The 14499-nt window shown below is 38.0% G+C and overlaps 3 protein-coding genes across 3 annotated transcripts; all 3 read right to left on the bottom strand.

Moving 5' to 3' along the window:
* Positions 1 to 3840: 3840 nt before the first annotated feature.
* On the bottom strand, positions 3841 to 4819 carry LOC119993670 (ATP synthase subunit b', chloroplastic). The gene has a single exon (XM_038840881.1). It carries the CDS (start codon positions 4634 to 4636, stop codon positions 3977 to 3979), a length of 660 nt encoding a protein of 219 aa, XP_038696809.1. The 5' UTR covers positions 4637 to 4819; the 3' UTR covers positions 3841 to 3976.
* A 144-nt stretch (positions 4820 to 4963) lies between these two features.
* On the bottom strand, positions 4964 to 8543 carry LOC119993669. Its single transcript, XM_038840880.1, has 5 exons — positions 8102 to 8543; positions 7878 to 7977; positions 7580 to 7679; positions 6708 to 6796; positions 4964 to 5509 (listed from the first exon to the last, which is right to left on the bottom strand). Exons 1-5 carry the CDS (start codon positions 8286 to 8288, stop codon positions 5227 to 5229), a joined length of 759 nt encoding a protein of 252 aa, XP_038696808.1. The 5' UTR covers positions 8289 to 8543; the 3' UTR covers positions 4964 to 5226.
* An 880-nt stretch (positions 8544 to 9423) lies between these two features.
* LOC119992923 (UDP-N-acetylglucosamine transporter UGNT1-like) lies at positions 9424 to 13899 on the bottom strand. Its single transcript, XM_038839763.1, has 10 exons — positions 13613 to 13899; positions 12632 to 12708; positions 11878 to 12033; positions 11641 to 11774; positions 11237 to 11367; positions 11078 to 11122; positions 10856 to 10953; positions 10202 to 10309; positions 9861 to 9917; positions 9424 to 9749 (listed from the first exon to the last, which is right to left on the bottom strand). Exons 1-10 carry the CDS (start codon positions 13776 to 13778, stop codon positions 9675 to 9677), a joined length of 1047 nt encoding a protein of 348 aa, XP_038695691.1. The 5' UTR covers positions 13779 to 13899; the 3' UTR covers positions 9424 to 9674.
* Positions 13900 to 14499: the final 600 nt, after the last annotated feature.

Below are 14499 nucleotides of genomic sequence, written 5' to 3'. Positions count from 1 at the left end.
TGAAAGGGAGGGAACACGTGTCCCAGATTATGAATTGAAATAGCTAGATTTTGTGTCCCTAGAGTGAAGATGGTAATTACCTTAATTTGAGGACACGTGTGTAGGGTTGTTAGCGACCAAAATTGTCTTCTCTATACTAATCAGATTTTGTTACTTGATTATTGTGGACCCTTTGGTAGATACGAATGATATCATCGACAAAACCACCAACACTTTCAAATATTGCGTGTGACAAGTAAATCCCTAGTGAAGTTTTTAGTTGCTAGTGGTGTCTAGTGAGCATATTTTGGGAACTACAACGATGTCCGTTAAAATCATGAATGTGTTTTGATTAGGTCTACGAATCTAATAATATTTTTTTTAAGCCTAAACATAATTCTAATTGAATGTGAAAAAGATATGAAAATATTGACCGTTAAATATAAACTAAAAACATTTTATGTCTTTTCACGTTCAATTTGACTTTTGTTTTGGATAAAAAAAATATATTAATGGAATCGTAAATCTCATCAAAACATATGCATGATTTAAAACAATAAATTAAAATTATATTAAAGGTCTTGAGATCGATCCCCATTATAAGCAATTCTTTTGTGGTCACACACTGAACTATGACCAATGGATAATGCTTGTACGATATTGTTCTCGGTTATTAAAAAAATGATGGGGATCACTACAACACGCGAGACGCGCCATAAGGGTGGGAGTGGAGCCGCATTTTGGTTTTGGCATGCGAAGGGGCCCACAGACATAATCCCTGACGTAGAAAACACTGTTGGCGCGCACGCGAGGGAAGGTACTATGATACATAATAACGTGATCATTAACACCTCGTATACACCACGACCTATCAACATCAGCCAAGATCACACATGATATCACGTCGTACACTCTCATTCCGACGGTCCAGATTAATAGATTCCCTAGTTCCAGAAATCTGGGCCGTCTATTTCCGATCTGCTTAAGAGATCCTGCTAGATCTTGCTTTGCCTTATTTAGCATACACAGTATACCCCAAAGTCAAATGCTGGGGTTTAGAGTAGCAATCGCGTGCACTCCAGCTACACCCTTCACTTTTTACTGTTTACAATCATTCAATGAGTTGAAATTGCAATGCAGAATAAAGAGACTTTAAACGTGACTCAATAAATTTTTCATACCAAGGAAAATGTGGCTCGGTTTCGTTCATAATCGATTGAGTTAGGTGTGTGTTCACGGTTTGATTTTAATGAAAAACATGTTTTTTAATGGTATTTAAAAAAAAAAAATTTCATATTTTCTATTCATTCACAAACAAACTATTCTTTCATTAATATTTTGCAGCCACGCTATAGATTTTGGTTCGGTCTGCTTTGTCATTCAACGACCCAAATCTAGACTTATATCATATGTCTAAAGAATATACTTGTATGATGCTTTCTCGATTATCCAGACAAATATTCGTTCAACCAATGCCGAATTAATTAAAATATTGGTAATTTTGGGACCCACGTAAGATATCATCAATCCTCTTGTTTGGTATATTGGGCATGGACCTCGTACTCAGAAGAAGTTGATACGAGGCTTATCTATACACCAAACAATAGAAAATATTTTGGGCTGTTATTGTCGCTGAATCTTTTTGAGTCTATCCAATCCTTATAATAATCAGATTCGATTCATCATTAACAAGCGAAAAGTGATTTTATTTTTTGGGGGGGTCCCATTTTATAGCGTTTTCATTAGGTTTAGCTACTAATCTTGACTTTGATGACCGGAGGCAATTTGGTAGATTATTGATGTTAATTGGACGGATTTGATGGAATGTTTATGGTTAATTAACAGACAATACTGTGGAATAATCAGTCAAATGCCCCATCAATTCGATTATAGCCTTTTCTTGATAAGAAGCCTTGTCATCATCATTATTATTATTTTTTTAAATAATTTTTTTTATTTATATTATCGAGTATCAACTAAAGATATACTAGAGTGGTTCGTCTTAGTGAATTGGGCCAACTCAAGTGGGCATAGTTTAGTTTGCTTTAAGAAGGTATTGGGCCTGGCCCAAGAATTAGAGCCTAAATAAATTGTTACTAACTGTGGTATGGGAGTAGTGGGTGGCCTCAGGCCTGGGTAATTTACGTGAGGCACTGGTCTGGGCCCGGTTCAATTGGGCATAGTTTAGTTCGATCTGCTTCAAACAAGTTATTGGGCCTGACCCAAGATTTTACGCTCGAAGAGTAGAAGCCCAAGGCTGCAGAGCTCAATGTAGAAAAGCCAAGCAACAGAGTGGTTATTACTTATTAGCACAGGAAGAACTGAAGAAGCTGGCAAGGACAGCATCTAAGAATGTGGAAGAAACTAATGGAACTCTGGAGGATTTCAGGAGAGTGAAAACACTTCTTGCTGACGTTATGTCTCAGCTCATTTCTTCTCAGCAATCACTTTTGAGTTATCTAGAAAACAGATGAAAGAGCATGATCTGCTTTTCCAAAAGCAGCTCGAGGAACTCAAAAGAACAAAAGGAAAGTGTTTCGTGTTTCATGACAAGATTGAAAGATGCACATATAGAAGTTGAAAGAGCGAAGCTTTTCGAGTTGCAGAGGCTCGTAATAAGGAACTTGAAAGAGACTTGTCCATGGAAAAGGAGCTAATGGAAGAATTACAGGAGGAGTTGAAGTCTGAGAATTCTTCTTTGCAGCAGGCAATACAAGAGATGTCTTGACTACAGGAGGCGCTAGAGAAGAGGAATAATGAATTTGGAGGAACACAGAGCCTTCTTCATTCTAAAGAGTCAGAATTTTGCGTCCAAGAAATATTAAAGAAAAGTAGCAAGTTCATGCCACCACAATGCAAAAGGAGAAATTATGAGCATGTTCAAACAATGCAAAATGAGTTGCATGAGACAAAACTAAGAATCTCTTAAGCTGAACATGCGGTAGAAAGGATCGCGGTGCTTACAAATGAATTGGTTGTCTCAACTAAGGATCAAAGTAATGATTCATTAGAACAATTTAACATGATCCTTGACTCAATGCAGCTATTGGATGATAAACCAACTGATACCTTTAGGTTACAGACAAAGAAGCCAGAGAGTGAACTAAAGTTCACCAAGGAAGGTAAGGGACGCCCATTCTTTTTCAATATTGAAATGGGCAACTCTATCCTTTTACAGTTCTACCTACCTTAAGTTTCTTTCACACAGCTGAAATAATAATTATCTACCACTATTCTTGAAGACAGAGGATGGAAATTTAAGAATGTATGTCCTCACCCAGACAAAGTACTCTCTTTGTCGATTTCACAGAGACCAAAGTTATCGAAGCTGGATCATTACAGATTATAAACAGAGAGTTGAGCCAAAGTATCATGCATGGCATTTAGTTACTTTCCTCATCCAGGGACATCCCATAAGATTTTTAGTTACTTTTTAAGAACTATTTCTACAACCAACCTCAAAATGTCGTGGACAAATTGAGGTATCAAATGTAACCCTTTTTTATTCCAGCTACAGCTACCACTTGCATGAATATCATCATCTTTTAATCGAAAGGGATTTGTTAACAAGAACCTTCCAACTCACTAGTTAAGGAATCAGGCACTATTTGTAATACACTACACCTATGACCAACCCTCGTACAGCACTTGCTAGTGATGATCCTAATCTAAACCCTGAACCAGAGGGTTAATGTTTTGATTATTGGAAGTCAAAGCTTCTTCTGGACAATAATCAGCAGAAAATCTTTGCTAAATATAGAATTCATGACCACAAGAAGTAAACATGCTATGATTGGAGAGTTGTTCTTTTTTAGCATAATTGGGAGGGTATGGAGACTTGGTGGATACTAAAACGGAGTCTCTGGACAAAGACAAGAGTTCTAAGAATTGCATTCTTCATATACAAATACAATATGGTAGAGTTGATCAACATATGAACACAATTATGAGATACTCTCCATCCAACAATAATTAAGACATGGAAAATTAGTAGTAATTAATTGACAGGTAATACCTTCTTCACAATATCTTTACTAAGGGCAGCAATTTGGGAATCAAGAGCCTTGATTGTCTCTTCCTTCTGCGTCTCCAAATTCGCCAACGCCTCCTGCAACTCTGCCTCCACCTTACTCCTCCCTGCGGCCAACTTCGCATCCACCTCCGCCTGCGTCTCCTTCTTCATCTTGTTCAGAGCCGCCGCTATCTCAGCCCTAGCCGCTCTCAACACCGCGGCTGCCTGCTCATCTAGCTTCTTCACCTCCTCCGAAGTGTCCTTCACGCTGCTCAACTTCTCCTTAATTAAGGCGTCTCTATCGTCCATGACTTTTCCGAGAGGAGTGAACCAGATCTTGTCGAGAGTGACCATGAGGAGGAGGAACTCGACCATTATGATGGGGAGAGTGAGGTTGAAGTCGAAGAGAGAGGCCTTTGCCATCTCTTCGGCGAGAGAGGGAGGAGCAAAAGTGAGGGAGGTGGCTGCGAGGAGAGAGAGGGATTTGAGAGCGGAGGAGGAGAGGCCGAGGAGTTGTTTAGGGGAAGGGAGATTGTTTTTCCGAGGGAGTGAAATTTGAGGGATTTGGAGTTTCGGTTTTGGGTTTGTAGGGGTTGAGAGGGATGTGATGACGGGTTTGGAGGAGCCCATGATCACGTTAGCCATGGCTTTCTTGATTGCTCTGCAATGGCGGTCACTCTGCGAAAGTAATCAACTCTGTGAGTTCGTTTTTGTGTGGGAACGAAGCGGATATGGCTATGGCCTATCTCATTCTCTGCCACACAAATTGATGAGGCTGTGAACTTGGGCTCCATTTGGATCATCCTGGCCCAGCCCATTTACCCAATTTCGGACTCACCTGACCGGCTGGCCAGTGTCCACACTCTTACCATTTTTTTTTTTTTTGCAATGACTGACAAGGAACCCATCAAAAGCATAATCCACCGAATCCCACCCCAATGGAAAATCCACGAGCCACTTTTAATACCCATAAATCACATAAACCGGTTAAGTAACCTCAAATCAAATTGCTTATAGTGTAAGTGTTAGAACCTGCAACCTCCCACACACATACCTCCCACGCACATACACAAATGCGTTGGGAAGTTCAAACAGCTACCGTAACCATATAAACCAATGACAGTGACTAGAATTCACGGCTAAGAAAATTTGTATATGGAGCTCCGCGGACCACTAGTCCTCTCTTCATTTATCCCTTCTAGAGTAGCCTCTAGTACCACATATGTTTACGATCTTCACGAAAAATCACAGGCAGATCTGGAGGGAGAAATCTTACCTGGTCTTGATATTTGCACACTAGGCAAACTAGAGTATGAAAAGCACCCTCTAAAAAAGTGGGTTAACTTTCGTTCTTGGTTTCCAACAAAATCTTCATCCTTGTCATAATAATCCTGGGAGTGTCCACTCTCAATATCATCAGAGTCATCAACTTCCATGTCATTGTGATTTTGCTCCTCGAGTCTCTCTCTCTGGTCATTCTGTTCTTCAACATCAAGGTTATTTCGTAGCAACCATGACCTGCCATACACAAAATTAAGTATCCCATCATCAATTGGTAAAAGAATAGAAGACAGAAAATTTGCAAGGTGAATGTGAAAATTTTTAAATAAATAAGGCAGCATCTGGAAAACACGATGGAAGTTTCCTTCAGAAAACATCTCCAATAACTTTGTTATCATCAAGTCAATGAACACTGTGAACATATCCAAACAAGTTTAAGAAATTTATTTCAATCTACTCTTCCCGCTTTGTTTCATGTCCTCTCTGAATTATATTTTTAACAGCCTTGAAGATGGCAAAGGCAATCATATCTGTCCTAGCAGGGTGGGCCGTTTTTCCATTTATTTCCTTTTCCGTTTTTATTCCATGTCACAATCTCAAACGCTGAGCACATAAACCCATAAATTATACAACAAGCGCATGGGCAGTAAGAAAATTTCAGCAGTCATCAGTCATCACTGAAGAAAAACATGGATACAATTTTAAGAACTTATTCTAGTAGTGGAGCACTCAGCTATGTTCTGAAAAACAAGAATATCTTTACTAGTTCACTTTCCTGCACAGAGTGCAAAATGTCCACCCCACCCAACAAGGCTAAAATGTACAGTGACCAGGAACAGGGTGGTTTATAGTATAGCCACGGCAACATGTCCATCATCTACCACGAAATAGGAAAGTAGATAAATGAATTTTGTGATTTTAACTAAATATGGGGGTTTACTCTTTACTGGCTGTGAATTGTGAAATCTTTTATGACGCTAAAAGTGAGTGCAAGGGTGCAGCCACCACCTCAGCAACTGATGCTGGGGTCTATGCAAAGCACCATCAACTTTCTTCATTGAGTATCTGGATGTAGGTAACTTATATACAGAAGCCATATGAGATCCTCAGGTCATCAGTTCTATTATACATATGTCAGGTATTCAAGAAGCCCTCTCTAATACAAATAAGGGGATAAATTTTATTCAATCGTGTTGTTAACTATGCTGCAGTGTCGACTTCCTAAATTATAAGAATTTCCAGTTGCAGCATTAAACCCCTATTTCAAAATGCTAGCAGTACAGCCATATTATCACAGATTTTCTGGCTAACAATAAAGTCCTGTCTGTGTAGAAAAGTTATAGCAAATTTGCATGCCACTTTATTAACATGATAACACCTAACAATGCAATAATAGAAATACACAAAAGAAGACTAGAAATTTGAATTGTCTTACATATTTCTTTGTTTCTGGCCAAGAACCCTTTTCTTGGATCTTTTTTTTACCATGCTGTAGCAGGGTGAGTGATGCCGAATAAAATAAAGCTGCATATTGAGACAATGAGAATTAATTTAAAGCAGCAAACCTCTTGAGAGAAAAATAGTCAAACCATTGGATTTTCACACAATAATAATACATAAAGTAACAAATGTGTATAAAGAGGAATATGAAACTGCATCAAATCTGCATCTCTTAGAATAAACATAGTGCATTCCCACAAAATAAAACAATTTAAAAGAACTGCATCAATACTAGATTCTTAACATTATCGCTTGTCAGCCAGTACTTCTTGATAGAGCGAGATATCCCATAGCATTTCGAAGTCTAAAGTCAGAGCTTGAAGAACCATAAAAATACATCTATGATTAACTTCTTTTCTAAGAATCGAACAAAGAACAAAGAAAAACATCCAAAATATTGTAAAACTAGGAAAATCATTACTAAATGGTACCCAAGTGAACCAATGATTATGAAAAGAGGAAGAAGACTACTTTTCTAGAGAATATAAATGAACAATCCATTGGTTCACTCAGTCTCATTGGAGTGAAAATCCTCATTCTGACAATCTACTTTCTTTTCTTTTGCTTGGAACAATCCATAATAAAGATTGAATTGCTACTAAATTTTCATAAAATGGAACTAGAGAGCAAAATAGCACTAGACAGATAAAGCCATGAATTTATAGAGATTATACATTTGGTTTGTATACATTCGATTTATCAGTTCAACAAATAAGTTGTAGGAACAACACTGTTCAACGGTTTACGAGCACAAGAATGGAAAAATCTGGTACAAATATTCGCCAGAAAGAGTCAAACAGCTCAAACCTGATCACCGTCCTTGATGCAATAGTTACTGATATAGTCGGTTTCTGTAAGTAGCTTTTGACCATCGAAACACAAGCAGAAATGTCCCCATACATGTGGCCTCCGTGAACCAAATCACATTAAAGAAGTAACTGACTGTTAGACAAAGAACAGAGATAGAATCCATCTCACCTCAACAACACAGCTAGATATGCAAAATGGTAATGAAAATTCTAGGCTAGGGAAACTACAATGTACCGAGTAGTTAGCTTTTTGATTAAAATGTGCATCATAAGAAAAAGAAAGAAGAATGTCATACCATGAAATCTTGCCCACTCCCTTCTTCGGCATGTGACTGAAGACATCCTCCACCGCCTCTCTCAGTTCCGCGAGGGTAGCCGTCTTCATAACTTCAACATCTGTGAAATTCAAACCCCTCAATTAATCCCAATTCGCCCTGATCAACAAACTTCAATTTCCCTTATTTCCCCCCATTTTCTCCTCATACCATACAAAAAAAAAATAGAGAGGGGGAGGACTTACCAAAACTAGAGCCATCTAATTTGAGAACGGAGAGCTTGATGGGCTCCTCGGGGAGCTTAGAATATGAAGAACTCTTCCTTGAACGGTCATCGACGAGCATCAACGGAGAGAACGGCAATGATACGGAGCTTCGGTGGCCGTCCATCGAAAACCTAGGGCTAAGATCCTCCACCTGGATTTTCAACATAATATCATGGCCGACACTTGCAATCCAATCATGGACGAAGACTACGTTCAAAAGGATGAAGAAATTCCTAAGAGAGAGCGACACGCATCGTGTCGATTAAAGGTTAGGGTTTGGCCTTCTTTTGGAGAGCTGTTTAGGAGCTTTTGTCGTTAGAGATTCCTTGCGCGAGGGGATGGAAAGAGAAAGATGGGAATCTCTCTCTTCCTCTCTCTCTCTGTCTTTCTCCCTCCGTCTCCGAATGGTTCTGGAGGGGATGACAGTTTTGGAAGGTAACGGTTACGCGCGCCTTTCTGTGAACGGCGTTAAAATATAAACGTTAATTAACCTGAGATTACTTCATAAATCGCCGACTAATTCAGTAGTTCCATAGGGGAAAAAAATCAGTTCTGAGTCGGTTCCAAGATGAATATCATCAAGGGTTTACAAAATATTTATACATTCGGACCTTAATTTGGATTGGATTTGAAACGTTTTTAATTGACGAGAGGATTTGTTTAAATCCAAATTTTATGATTTGTTCAATTTCTTCAAATGTCATTTTTATTTTTGTGATATAATGTTGGATAATTCAATGTACATTTTTTTTCTCCTCAAAATGAAATTACAATCCATTGAAACAATCCATAGAAACTTAAAAATAAAGTATAATACAAAACAAATAATGATATAATTTCAAATACAAAACAAGTTAATAATGACACAATATTCAAATTGAGAATAAAAGAAAAATATAATAAGTCAATAACATCAAATAACCCCAAATTCCAAACTAGCTTGCTCTATACAATTATCATGTGCCATCAATCAATTTCTAAATGGTTTGAATCATGAGAAGATACATCATTACATGTCCAAATTCGGGTCTAAGTTTAAATCGAACAAGATTTTTGTATTTGGATCCTGATCCGATTATAAACTGAACAAGATTTTGTATTTAAACCCAAAATTTCGAACGTATAACTTACGTCCAAACTTGATTTGATCAAAGTCAAACAACGATCATTCGAACCGCATAAATTTTTGCCACCACCCCTATATTTCCCCCTTATTTGTGTGTTATTGTGCGGACTCCATAAATTTAGCCTGTGCAAGCTCGCAGAATAGTAATTGCGAAATTTAAGGCAAAAACAAGACAAAAGAAAAAATGACTATTCTGCAACATTTATGCTTATGGAAATTGTCAAAGAGGAAGAAAAAGGATTAAGATGGTGAGAAAATAACAATTTGAAAGATGAATTCGGCAACCCAATTCAGCTGACTGATGAACGTGGCAATCCAGTCCAGTAAACTGATGAGCACGGCAACCTTGTCCTTTGATCTCCATGCACGTCTTCCAACAGTCGATCATATATAGTTAACTTTCCGACTAAGGTATAGCATTGATTTTTACTTGCCCACGACCTTATAGTAGGCATACAAACCAGAGCCAAGAAAACCAAGAAATTGTCCAACAACATTCAACTGCGAGGAAGTGAATGCATCGCAAGCCAGAAATGAGAAGCTGAAACCAATAATCTAAAAAAGTGGAAGTGCCTGGAAAAAGGTGGAGATAGGTGAAGGGTGTACACTTACAGTATCAAATGGAAGGCCGCCGAAAAGCATCCAGCCAAGTCCAATGGTAAAAAGATCCTACAATACAAAGTTTGAAAGATCATTACACGCAGTGGAAGCAGCGAGTGAATAGAACTGGCTTCGGATATAGTAACGCATTCCATCACATGAAGTTGAATGTCTCGCAAATTGGTCCACGCAAAAGTTAATAACTTACTGCCACAACAGAAGTTCAACTAACCTAGTAATGAGAAGAGGAGAGAAGCCAAATATCCATGATAACACAGACAATCATCATAGCCGAGGAAGCAAAATATGAATATGGCATGCGCAAGGTAATAAAAAGTAGCAGCCAAACAAACCTTTAGGTTGCCACAAATGGTCTGCGTGAGGGCTGAATTGAGAGTTGTGTTGAGGAATATAGTGTAATTCAGGAAAAAAGCCAGCATACAAGAAAGGAGCATCACAACCTGCCAAAATTGTTGGGGGGAGAATCGGATCCATTAATCAAAAATACTGCTATCATAGCATCTAATTGCAGACCAAAACTCCATAGAAGACCAGATACAGATATGAGAAATCAACTTTGGGTTAGAAACCATAGCTGTCAATAATCCACAAAAAAATTTGCAAATCTATGACATGAGAGTCTCATGCTAGATTAATATTTTATGATTCCCAAACAAAACTGAAAAACGTCAAAGCGATGTGGGCCTAAATGCACCCCTCTCCTCAATCTATTTAATTGTTCAGAAAAACAATTAAGGTGTGCCTTTTTCTCGGATCATGGCGGAGAAAAGAGAGAGGGCAGGTTAGGGGTTTATCAATTGTGACAAAATTATTTAGACTACTAAACTGTGGCAACATCAACATCAACATTTAAGATGAGAAGGAAAATGAGGTATTGACACTATTGATAAACCAACAAGAACAGTCCTGAGGGATCCAATTCAACTGTCATAGTGTATGTGTTATGTACATTTACAAAGAAAAGTTTACTTGTGAGCAGAAAGTACCAAGAAACCAGGTGAAAACAGATGAGGGAAATTTATCGCCATCTCCACGTCACCACGAATAAATGTCCAAATTAGCAAAACTGGTCCGCATAAAACTCCTATTATGGAAAAAAGCAATATAATTTTGTAACATCTGAATCCGAAATGGAATCTGCAAAAAGACGTGGTCATATGACTGCAAGTTCGGAGGCCATGGTTCAAGTTTCAAAAAATTAGCTTTACCATTGCACCACATAAGGCCAAAGCTATTAAGGCCACTGGATTTTCCTGAGAAAAAAAAAACACATCAGTAGCTACTTGAAAATGATACCAAGATAGTGAAAAAAGAAATTCAACCAAAGAATTCCAGGGACATGAAAAAAGTGAGCACTAGTGCACTACCAATACGGGCTATGGTTGCAAGATATACCGCTGTGGTGAGGTTGGCTATGAGAACAACAGCATACCCATAGAAGTCAAAGGACAAGTCTCGAGCTCCCGCAATAAATGCACCACCAACAATCAATCCAACACTGGCATTGCCCTTAAATTTTCTCAGTTAGCAATCAGCAATATGACAACTCAAGTAAGAGAATCCATGATCATTTCTAGAGATAAAACCTGAATTGACAGCAAAAGCAAACGCTCCCAAGAACTCTAACTTAATTTAATGCATGTTCGATTTTCTACCTTCAGTTGAAATTTAGAGATGTCAACTCAATTTGTTTCCTTGACTCATCATAGTCTCTTATTAATCAATAGTAATGTAAACACTACGAAAATAGCATTAGGAGAGGCACGTTTACCTCCCAATGACAGGTTGCGCATACTTCTGCCCAGTAAGAAAGTACTCCATAATCATCGTAAACACCACTGTTGTCCGCCTAAGAGTGGTGTACATAGGAACATTAACTCCACGGACAGACTCCATGATGGCTAGCTTTCAATGAGAAATAGAACATATGCATTAGTTAAAACCAAGAGATCAATACTTGAAAATTATCCATGCAGAGATTGTTTGCGTGATGTAACTTAATGCATACCATGTAAAGCAAATAGGCCGCTGCTAGAGGAAGAGTATGCATCAATGTCTTCAATGGCACAAAAGTACTATCAGACCCAATGAAAGATTCACCTGCCGTGAAGGTAATAAGCTTCCAGCGTCTCAGCGCGTAAAGGAAAGCACATGAGCATATCATCTACAGCAAAACCAGATGAGAGTAACCATGGATTTTGGACATAATAACCAAACTTGCTTTTGAATTACTTTTTATAGACTAAAAAGCAACCAATACAACTAATATGCACCAACAGGAAACAAAATGAACAACAAACAACTCCTAAGAAGTGTGCTGCAATTTAACTTCGACGTTGCACCAGTTTACATAACATTTCTCAGAACCAGAGGGAATGAAAGAAATCAGAAGAATTACTGAGGAAATCAGAGGGTTTATGGGCTCCAATTATCAAACTGAAACTATGGTTAACATTTTTCCACATTTATGATTTGGAGGGGTACATTCCCAGAATCCCGTGATCTATTCTGCCACTACCCTAACTTTGGAATTTGTTCCCTTTTATAATATTTTCAGTTCATCCATTTTCACAATGGAAAAAAATACGGGAAACCATTGGTTGCTCAAATATATTTCCTAGAAATTTATGAAAACAAGTAATGTTCCGGCCATTAAATCATGCCAATAAGAGATAGAGGAAATGACATGGCAATCAGAAATAATATAATCCTCAGATATTGAAAGATGCTCACTGCAATATGTTTTCTTGGTTGAAACCTACCTGAAAGAGTGTTATAACATTCGCGCAAGGGAAGTTATATGAAGTAAGAGCCGCCTTGTTGAACATAATCAAAAGCACTGCAAAATCGGGAAAATAGCTGAAGAACAACAACAAGAAAGTAACCCTCAAGGAATCTCAACATAAACCAAAGAACCTTTTGGGAACAATGGGCAAATTCCATGCCATATTCCTGAAGTCAATTCTCACAAAACCATGCGTAGGAAAATATTTTCCGCGTGGCTTAAAAATTAGGCATGGTTATTCAGTGAAGGGACTTAAAGAGAGTTGTTTCATTGCAATCTATAAAGTTGAGGCATCAGGCATGGGCTTCTTTCGGAATAGCAGGCGATAACAGAGGTAAAGTGAAAAATGCAAGATCATAATTGCTTGCCCCCTAATCTTTTCAGATATGATAACTTGACATTATTCTCCTTTATTTTCCTCTTTTAGATAACAGAGTGAGGAAATTGCAGCATCTCGTACTACGGTATAGAATTCAATCTTCTAAATTGAAACATATGACATTTGATGAGACAGGTTCTCCCCGGAATCAACCCAAGGACATATATTAGCTAAAATCCAGTTCAAAAGTATAATTGAAACCAAATGAGGATTAACACATCACAACGAGTGGTCACTATATCAAGAAATTTTTACAAAACCCAAACTCTCCCACGATAATTCTGTACAGTAAGAAAAAATGCACATTAGAACACAATTTCTTTCACGATTCACGCATGCAGAAGCAATTATGAATTTAGTTCATACATCTACCAGCTCAATTTCTATTTTGTAAATCGCAAAAAAGGGCATTATTCAGAGCCGAATCAAGAATTCAGTGTAACGAATGCGTTAACTGATACTTACAACGACGATAACAAACTTGTAATATATCGATTTGAAAAGCGATTAATCTACTAATGATAAGGAAATTGATAATATAGAACGCTTAATAGGCATGAATAAACAAGCGGAAAGTACCTGCACAGGACATGTAGGAGATGGCAGCATAGGCTCCTCGTTTAGTCATAGCGGATCCTTTGAAGAGTTTCTCATTGGCTTTAAGGAGTCTCTCTTTCTCCTCCCTTGGAGCAGTAGACATTGGCAACATCAGATTTTTTGACGAATTAGACGCCATGAGAGACATCGCTCAAGCTGTGGAACTCTTCAGCTACCTTGGAGCTCTAAGTACTCCCCGCCAAATGAAACATGATAATAATGAATTTTTTGTCACGAACCATGCCAGGTGAGTCCTGAACTCGAGAAGATGCAATCGTGGTCAACGAGTCAATGGAGCAGTAATGGGCCTGTTGGTTCATTATAAAATGGACCTGGGCTATCTGAACAAGCGAGTACGGAGAGTAGCAAAACGAGTCAATTTTTCCTTAAACGGTGCCGTTGTGCCCAGGGCCCCAGGTCATCATAAAAGTCCCTTTGAAAATCTTGTACGTGTTTTTGATCGGGTTTATGAATTCATACATATATTTTGTCCTAAAAAAAAAGCTCATTGCAAGAGAAACGTAGATATTTCGGGTTTATATTCAATGGTTTAAATTTTTTATGTATTTTTTATATTCAATTGGGACAAAAAAATATATGTTTGGACTCATAAACTCGATTAAAACTAATTCATAATTTTTTACAAAAACATTTTTTCCTGCTCAAAATATTGATTAAAATAGGGTCTGTGGAGGCTAAGGCTCAGCCAAAACACTGTGTGAGATTTGAACCCAATACGACATATGGTTAAGGACAAATTGGCCTAAACTAGGCCACCGACATGTTTTGTTCTTAAAACTCACATTTTTATAATAATTTTTTTTAACCACTATATCATGAAATTATTTGCATGAACTCAGCCATAATAG

Source organism: Tripterygium wilfordii, chromosome 23, assembly GCF_013401445.1.
Source record: "Tripterygium wilfordii isolate XIE 37 chromosome 23, ASM1340144v1, whole genome shotgun sequence".
Taxonomy (NCBI): Eukaryota; Viridiplantae; Streptophyta; class Magnoliopsida; order Celastrales; family Celastraceae; genus Tripterygium; species Tripterygium wilfordii.
The sequence above is the reverse complement of the archived record's forward strand: the minus strand, read 5'-3'. Positions and strand labels throughout refer to the sequence as shown.